Source organism: Drosophila subpulchrella, chromosome 2L (assembly GCF_014743375.2).
Source record: "Drosophila subpulchrella strain 33 F10 #4 breed RU33 chromosome 2L, RU_Dsub_v1.1 Primary Assembly, whole genome shotgun sequence".
Classification (NCBI taxonomy): Eukaryota; Metazoa; Arthropoda; class Insecta; order Diptera; family Drosophilidae; genus Drosophila; species Drosophila subpulchrella.
In genome coordinates, this window is record NC_050610.1 from 24,521,710 (window position 1) to 24,530,474 (window position 8,765).

Consider the following 8,765-nt stretch of genomic DNA (forward strand, 5'->3'; position numbering starts at 1 on the left):
GAATGGGTAAAGAAATGTATTGTATCATTCAAACGGCATTGAAATTACCTTTCCATTGATGCCTATAGTTTACAAGAAGTAAATTCAAGTTATGAGTATACTTAACTTTTGTTTTGTCAAAATACATATGCCGACCACTGTAAATGTAAGTGAGAAGTTCATCAATCTCAATAGCTTATAAGAATTGGTTTACAATTCTGATCTACCTTAACACCCCTCTAGTTTTCAAGTTCCCGATTCCCCCAGGTGATTCACGGACTTCAGTTAATGCCAAGGCAACCCCCAGTTATGCGAACCGCATGAATCAGCAACCTAAGCCAACTATAATATACATTATAATACAATCGAGCAGCCCTGGTAAAATTTAATCACTAAGGGGTGCCAGAAACGTTGATCGATCAATGTACTGATAAAAAGCTGAGAGGATTTCCTTATCACAGTCTTCAGTGTCGAACCACTGAACAAATAAAATATATATAAAAGAGCCCAGCGAAAAAATTTAACAGTAAGCGCTATAAAGTCATAGTAACAAGACCAAGTAATACTCAATATCGGGGAAAATGAGTAACGTTAATAATGTCAATATCAACGTCCAGTGCGAGTGCTACCACCGCCGAGGACTTCTTTATTACGCCAATCCCTTGGCTTGGGGGCGTCCTTGCCGCAGATGTCGTCGCATGATGTCCAGGAATAATATCGTGGTGACCGTGCCAGCAGGACAGGTGGCTACGCCAGTGCAAACCACCGCCACCACAGTGATACCTGCCCAGAGTGCGACCCACTGGCAGATGCAGCAGGAGCCTCAGACCATGTCCGCCCTGCCACCTAAGTACGACCAAGTTGTTGCCGCCAACTAAATTCATGAAAATAAAAAATATATAAAAACACACAATAAAAATTCCTTAAAGAACATTGCAAAATCTATGAATATCCTACTGATGTTTAAAAATATCTCCTCTTCTTTTATAAACGTGTTATCAAGGGCATCAAAATTTATGGGACTAAGGAATAGGTGTAATTGTATAAATTCCGTGTGTAACTTCCTTAAAACATTTGGAAAAATAGATTTTATTTGCCCTAAAGAGAAGATGCTTTTTCTAGAGGTTTATTTCCTTGTGTTTAATATGCAGTATAGTTAGTAATACAATGCAAATGGGATTCCCAGCTCATTTGCTAGGAAACGGAAATAATAAAGATCGTTTAAGAAACACAGGGGCACAAACGGAAAGTTGTCACTGCACTGGCCGAAAATCCCAGCTGAGACCCGCTTTAATGAGAATTAATTGGCCCCGCTGCTGCTGCAAACCAGGGTTGCCAACTACTTTGTGCAATTAAAACCAATTGTATCTAACAGATACACGGAGCAGGTTAAGACCTAACTAAGTCGTTTCCCGGGTATAGCATGCATTTTGTATACCCTAAGTTGTAATAATATACAATATTATGTGCATTCCCAAACAAACTTACACTTGCATTTTTATTATTGCTAATTACATTTTGTATCATTATTACATTTAAATCCTTCGAAATATTAGAATTAGAAACACAAATAGCTCAACAAATTGATGATTATTCCACGCACTTAGAAGGGTATTCGAGCCATAGACTTAAGAACTAATTTAGTTTCGCTGTGTGTGCTTTATTGCCACCTTAACAAAGGTCTCTAACCAGGTTTAGCTGCATCATAAAACTTTTCTGCACATAATAATTCATATTAAACTTAGCCGGCTATTCGCTAGCTTCCTCTCTTTCTTCTCTTCTCTGGTCGTCTCTTTTTATTTTTTTTCCGGCTTGGGTCACTCATTCATTCATTTGTTCGTTTTCAAAACAAAGGATGCCCTTTGTTAGTCTGGAATTCACTGCAAGGATATATAAATATATTAATTCAAGTTAATATTTTGTCAAGTTTTCTAAGTAAAATGTAAATTTGCCATATAGACAATAACGTTTAAATAAAGCGTAGTTCAAAAATTACACTATAAGATTACAAAAAGTTGAAAACTTAATAGCTAAATAAATTTAAATAAATATTGTACGTTTATGTATTACTCTTTTTACAAAACTTTTTGTTTTAGTTGGTCAGCTTTTAAAGAACCTGGATCATAGACACTACCTACCAAGAGAACTATTTTACCAACCTTAACCCCTTTTCACCACAGACTTTATGTTTTCCCTTAAACATTCGCTTCATCAGACGCCGGCGACCTGTTTTCGCTGTTGTTTTATAAACAATGGAAGTATTATGTGCGGGGCAACAACAATAGCCGTGGGTGGAAAAGCGTTTAGGTTATGCGGGGGGAGGGAAAATGGAAAACATGTCGGAAAATATATAGTAGAAGCTGCTGCTTCGGAGGCAGTCAAAAAACAAGGTGTTTCCGACAATTTTTGCCCGCCCTAGGCCCAACGTCAACGTCATTGTCGACCGTTTAGCGTCTTGGAAAATTCCGAAAACGATTAAGGGGGAGGTTTTAGAGGGTGTTAAGTAGCTGGAGTTCTTAACCCCTTGCTTACCTCGTTTTCTTGACGATTGAGGAACCTGCAGTTAGCCCCAAACGATTTCCCCCCGCCCCAAAACCATTAATTAAACCCAACCCAAAGGCTTTGCCGTCCCCATTTTGATTTTGCCCTTTGTTTCGGTTGGCTTTTGTCTACTCGTTTTCAGATATTTTAGCCAGGAACATTTTTTAATTGTGTTTCCGGTAATTTACACTCTATTAAAAAATTTACTTCTCCATAAAGCGAGCCTTAACCCTTGACTGGCTGCTGATACGCATTGTCAACTCATCAAAAGTGCCGTCAATTATCATCACAACGTCATTGGTTTTCGTCTACTTCAGCTGCTATGGGCAAAATCAAATTACATTAATAACTCGAGATGGGCATAAATCAGGTCCACAAAAGTGGTTGAATTTTCCGTTTTACCCTTCGATTTCCCCTTCCCATGAAGCCAATCATGATCTAACCACTCTCAACTCATCAAATCTGCTGGGAAAATTGTTTGGAAATTTTAAACAAAAACCAAAAGCCCAAAACCAGCAGGTGGGAGAAAAAGAAGTCGAGGAGAAAGCCGCAAATTTTGGAACATTTTACTAGCCACGCCCACCAGCTGCCGCCCCTTGCACACACACAGACAAACCCTTTTGTTGTGATTGTTCATTGAGGCGTTGAGGAATCTGGAAAGAAGAAGCTTCAATGGGCAGTCCACTGAAGAAAAAAAAAAACAAAAATGATTTTCTTTAAATAATGTAGAATCTATAATCCGTGGTGCATACTTAACAGGTTAGTCAATGATTAACAGGAAATTTGATTTGGCATTTAGTTACCTTTAACTGAACTATTATTGCACTTCCAAAATAAGACCGAAAAAGATTTCTAAGAATGTACAAAATATAATTTAAATTTGTTTATTTTTTATTTTCTGTGTTGATCAGGAGTAAATCCTGGAAATTAAATGCTGAGGGAGAAACATGTGGGAGAAATCCTGGCAAGACGAGAAGTTAGTCCTGTGCATTACCCCTGCCCTCCACAGCATGCATGAAATGTCTATTCTAATCCGGAAATTAAATTCCATTTAGAAATTGTCCTATACAAAATGTTTGGTCAGACATGTTCCCCTCTCCTCAACGACAGTGTGTGTATATGTGTTTGGGGATAACTATAGTCGAGCACACATCTATATATGCTTAATTTATGGTGAGCTCATCGGACAACTCAGGCATCAGCCTGAGTTTCGCTTTGACCAGAACTTAACCCATCGAAATACTTGGCAATTCCCCCAGAAACAGCATTTACCCCAAATCGAGTGCAAATTGGTAATTGCTTGTGAATTGGTCTCTGAGGTTAATTGGTAGCGCAAAACACTTGATGGATTAGGGCTTATTCACTTTCTTTTCTTAGTATTACATATAAATATTATGAAAAAAAGTATTTTTAAATTTGAATTATATATGTGTCTTAAAAAATTTCCTTAAAATGTATGAGTTACACCAAATACTCGCTCAAATATTTAACAAACTATTAATATTTTACGAAATCTATAGCTTTGTCTGACAAAAAGTGTTAAATTTAGTTGTGTAACCCTGACAGGGTTAAGTCACGTGTCAATATACAATTAAATTCCCAGTTGAATGATGCAGACTCAAAAATCACAGGATACTATCCGCAAGGTAAACGCCCAAAAGACGTACCTTATAGCTAAAGCAAACAGCTTTTTCAGTCACTTTTATATTGAGCCAACTGTTTGAGATGTGGGATTCACTTGGGATTTAAATATCCCCTTTGCCAGGGAATGACACATAAAATGTGTCAACTAATCAAAGGACCAAAAATACTGAAAATACCTGAGGCAGGCAGACAATCAAAATATCAAACTGCCGACCATTTGTAGTAAAGTAATAGAGGGGTTTGCTTCCTAATGCGACAAAGCCATTTGCTTTATTTGTTTTTTCTTGGTACACTGAAAGAAAAATACAACCAAATGAAACATTAAAGGTATTACAATTTTCACGGATAAAAATAAGTTAAGAAGTAGGACAAAAGTACACTCCAATATATTTTTTTATTTAAAAAAAAATTGTAAATAATTTTTAGACAATGTACCAAAGCTATAAGCGCCTTTAAAAATATTTGTACTATAATTTTCTCCCTGTGCATCTTGCGTGTGAGCAATAAAATTCTTTATCATTCTTTATTTGTTACTCCGTTTTTGTTGGCTTTTTTAAAATGCTCGCGCGCGAAAATGGCCAAATGGCAACGGAAAATGTTTATGGCTTGTTATTTGGGCATAAAAGCATTGCTGCCACGCCCCCTTTTATTCGTTGTTCGCCATATGACGTGACTGCCCCCACACACGAGCCAAGAAATTATCATTCAAAATAAAAGGCAGCCGCGGAACAATGAAATTGTCAAAAAATGTAAAACGAGACACGCATCAAAGTGACGCGGGCGGCGGGGCCAAATTGTTTTGCCAAACAAATAAATTTATGTTGGCAATTTGGAAATGAGCGTGGGGCTTGCCAAGATAAATAGAGCGCCACACGAGATGCTCATTCAGAGCTAATAAAAATTACGCAGCAATTGTGGATGGGGATGGCAAAAAATAAGGCGAAGGCAGCCAGAGTTCGAAAGTGTCGACACTTCCAAGTGTCTCCTGGCGTTCTTTTATTCGCCCTTAACCCTTGGGCGCCGGGACACGTACCATCTAGGATCGTTGAGGTCTCAATAGCCTGCCCCCAAAAGGGGAAAAGCGGAAAACGGGGGTCAAAGCGAAGCGTGACGCAAATGGCAAATGAAAAGCAAATGAAAACCAGAGCGAAAACTGCTCGAATATAATAAGAAATGTAATCAAACTAAAGGGGGCTGGGGAAAGTGTGAGGGCAACACTGAAAAATATATATTTTAAATAAAGCCGAGACCTAATTTTATATATTTATTATATGTATAAATTGATTTGAATAGTTTTTATTTATAAGGCTTTAATTACTTATTATACTTAATATTTTATGTAACATGGCAATATAGAGGGTGCCACAGAAATTGTAAGTGATAGAAGTCTTAGATTAAAATCCTGCATTGTTAAAGAATTCATTACCTTACAAATATTTTCTCAAACGTTCGACGAACATTTGAGAAACAGCATAATTTAAATGCCACGAATGTAAGATGGTGAGATTTATTTCATAGAGAAACCTTGTGCACAGAAAAAGACACAAATTTATCGAATGTGCGATGTATGAGAATGCATTAGGTAAAAACGTAATATATTAGCAACGCTTGATATAGCATAGAACATTTGGTTTTATAGAAAAATACGTACTTGTATGGTCTAATTTGACTATTAAATTCCGATATTATTTTGTTTGGTTTAAACTAAATTGTGTCGTCCCACTGACAGATTGAAAAAAATCTATCAGAGCACAACCCTTCGAACCATCTTACGTAGGAAATGGCAACGCATGTGGGGATCTTCGGAATGTTGGTATTAATTGGGTGGAAATGTAAAAATTCTGCAGGCTTTCCGGTAGCATCTGATACATATTCGCCGTTTTTATTGCTCTTGCTTATCCCCAGCCAGTAATATTGATTGGTAAGGTTTTCTAAGATGCTGTACAACTCTTCGTAATTTTGAAACACAGCTAGATAGCCTCCTCTTTTATGACAGGCTTCCCTAGCTTCAGTCCAATTTCGTTTAACATGGTCGATATAATAATATCTATTTCTCATCTTCTTGAAACCAGGTGGGATATCCAGTTCATTTTTGTTTTGGCTGTCAATTGTATCCACATTCTCTTCGCTTTCTTTTCGAACACTGCCCACCTTGGTTAGGGTTTCATTAAGTTTTGCAGAAAGGGCATTCAGTTGCTGCTGAACCTTGCGATTGTGATCGAAGAGTGGTCTCTGGGCGGCCAGGCAGAATGCCCCACATTGATTTGGGGCGTCACTGACAACACATCGCCCGTCTTTTTGGATTCTGTCCGTATTAGCCCTTAGAATCACCAATGTTTCCCTTTTCATTTCGTCCAGCTTCTCCAGGGTTTCTTTTTGAATGGCCTCCAATTTTGTATTTAAAAAGAAATTTATATAGTCAATTTCTTGCTGGCGGCGAAAAAATTTTTCGTATAACGGCCGCTGTGATTCCGGATCTTTTAGGACACCCACAGAATCCCTATTTTCCTGGGATTCAGCCATTCCGTACTGGTTATAGATGAAAAAGACGTATAAAAAATAGGTTCCGAACTTCAACATTTTGCGAGCTAAGAACTGCGAAGAGCGAATGTTGCCCCTGAACTGATTCTTAATATATATTCGCACCCGCATTTTATAGGTTTCCCAAAACATATATTCAACGTACGTATACATAGTTATAAGTTAAATAAACAAAGAATTTGTATACCAAATTATAAACAAAATTTAAATAAAACAAGTTTTATTATGATCAAATAAACAAACTTGAATCTTTAAGTGAATTTGTACAATCAATGTAGAAGCAAAACAATAGGCGTTTAAAAAAATGCGTTTGTGTATAAACAGATAGGGTGCAAAATAGCTTTAGCTTGGCTATTTTTAGTGTTGCCATATTTTAGATAAAAAAGATGTGTACAACATTATTTTACTTTCCGCAGTGCAGGAAAGTAAGTCCCGAAGATTTCGTGAGGTTAGCGCCATTGACCGGAAATGTAAAATGCACTTAGCACACATTTCCAGGCCCCCGAATCCCCGGATCCTCTAACAAAATATCGCTATCAATAAATTCGCACGTAGTCGAGAAAAGGGGCGGTGAGTTTTCCGGGGGGCGTGGATTGCGGCGGATTTTCCGTAGTAAGGGGATGGGGGTCATGGGCATTCGGTGCGCTGGATAATTGCGAAAAGTCAGTGCCAGAGTCAGCTGTAATTCCTTTTCTTTGGCCCCTGGTCGGGATTTTGTTCCTGGCACTCGCAATTTGAGCTTTTTGAAACAAACACGCGCCGAAGCAACTAAAAATGTTGAAAACGAATCCCCACATACTTGAGTGGGGGCTGGAAAAGTGAAACGCCGAGGGGGAAATGGGAAATGGGGAGGAAAAGCTGCTGTGGTGACTGCTTTTAACGAAAATTGCTTCATTAGAACTGCGGCAACGGCTTGACTTGGATTGAGTTGCACTTTTTGCACCGAATTGCAACAAAGTGGCGAAATATCTACAGATTGGAGATAAGCACCCTAGTTATCCCGAATTAATTTTCAACGTATTAAAACGGAATTAAATAAATCGAAGTATTAATTATTTTAGCTAATTTGATTTCATTTTTTGTGATAAGTTTTAAATTTTAAAAAAAAACCATATATTCTAACATTTTTTTCTTTTTATTGTTTACATTACATTACAAAAAAACTTCCAACTATAAATATTTATTAAAATAAAATAATAAATAAAAACAAGTTTTAGCAAAAATATTAAATTTATGTTTTTACCAATTTAATTGAAACAATATCATTTAATAAATAAATACCTCACATTTGATTTAAAATTCCAGGGTATTTCTTCACAGAAATCTGGTGGAAGTTTCATTATTTTTTCCTTCGCCTGGGCTTAATGAAATTAAAGGTAAAACACTTTTAGACTAATTGCTTTAAACGCGTGTGGCCGAACAAGAAAAACGATTTCTATTTCAATGCAGGGGAAAAATAAAGAACATTTTTGTTGATTGTGTTGCTTTTATTGGTGTTCTGTAGCTCGTTTGCATTCATAAATCAAAAGAGCATGTGTCTATCATGGCCCGCCCCTTTTTCCCCCCAATAAAAGCAAACAATAGAAGACCGTAGAGATTATATAGAAATGGCCACACAATAAATAGGCGAAAATTGTGAAAGTAAAGCAACAAGAGAGGCGGCCAACAAATGGAGCATAAATTACACATGGCCCATAGAAAAATGATACGCCGTGAACATAACGCAGATGCCTGGAATTTTTCGGTGCGGCAATATCTGCTAAGGCATTTTACACGGGAAACAAATGGTTCAGGTATACCAATTGCTTTAAAACATAATGTTCTATAAAGAAATTATATATTATAAAGCATCTTAGTGATACAAAGTTCAAGAAAAAAATCTATTAATCTATCAGGTCTCTAAACTCGAATCTTTTTTACAGCTTTTTATGAGGGTGAGTAATAGTATTCAATAAAATATTTTTAGATTAAATTAATAAATTAATAATAATTAAATTTTTTTGAAATGCTTAATTGTTTTTAGAATTCAATGTTTACTTGACAGTTCCGCGTAAATATTT

The 8,765-nt window shown here is 36.8% G+C and overlaps 2 protein-coding genes across 2 annotated transcripts; one reads left to right on the forward strand and one right to left on the reverse strand.

Annotated features, from left to right (window-relative positions):
- The first annotated feature begins 515 nt into the window (after positions 1-515).
- On the forward strand, positions 516-924 carry LOC119547598. Its single transcript, XM_037854518.1, has one exon. It carries the CDS (start codon positions 561-563, stop codon positions 855-857), a length of 297 nt encoding a protein of 98 aa, XP_037710446.1. The 5' UTR covers positions 516-560; the 3' UTR covers positions 858-924.
- A 522-nt stretch (positions 925-1,446) lies between these two features.
- Positions 1,447-6,775, reverse strand: LOC119547111. The gene is made up of 2 exons (XM_037853821.1): positions 5,816-6,775; positions 1,447-1,859 (listed from the first exon to the last, which is right to left on the reverse strand). The coding sequence occupies exon 1, from the start codon at positions 6,742-6,744 to the stop codon at positions 5,869-5,871; it is 876 nt and encodes a 291-aa protein (XP_037709749.1). The 5' UTR covers positions 6,745-6,775; the 3' UTR covers positions 1,447-1,859; positions 5,816-5,868.
- Between the last annotated feature and the right edge of the window lie 1,990 nt (positions 6,776-8,765).

Coding starts and splice junctions, on each gene's coding strand:
- LOC119547111 (XM_037853821.1), bottom strand. CDS start 6,744: ATGTTGAAGTTCGGAACCTATTTTTTATACGTCTTTTTCATCTATAAC.
- LOC119547598 (XM_037854518.1), top strand. CDS start 561: ATGAGTAACGTTAATAATGTCAATATCAACGTCCAGTGCGAGTGCTAC.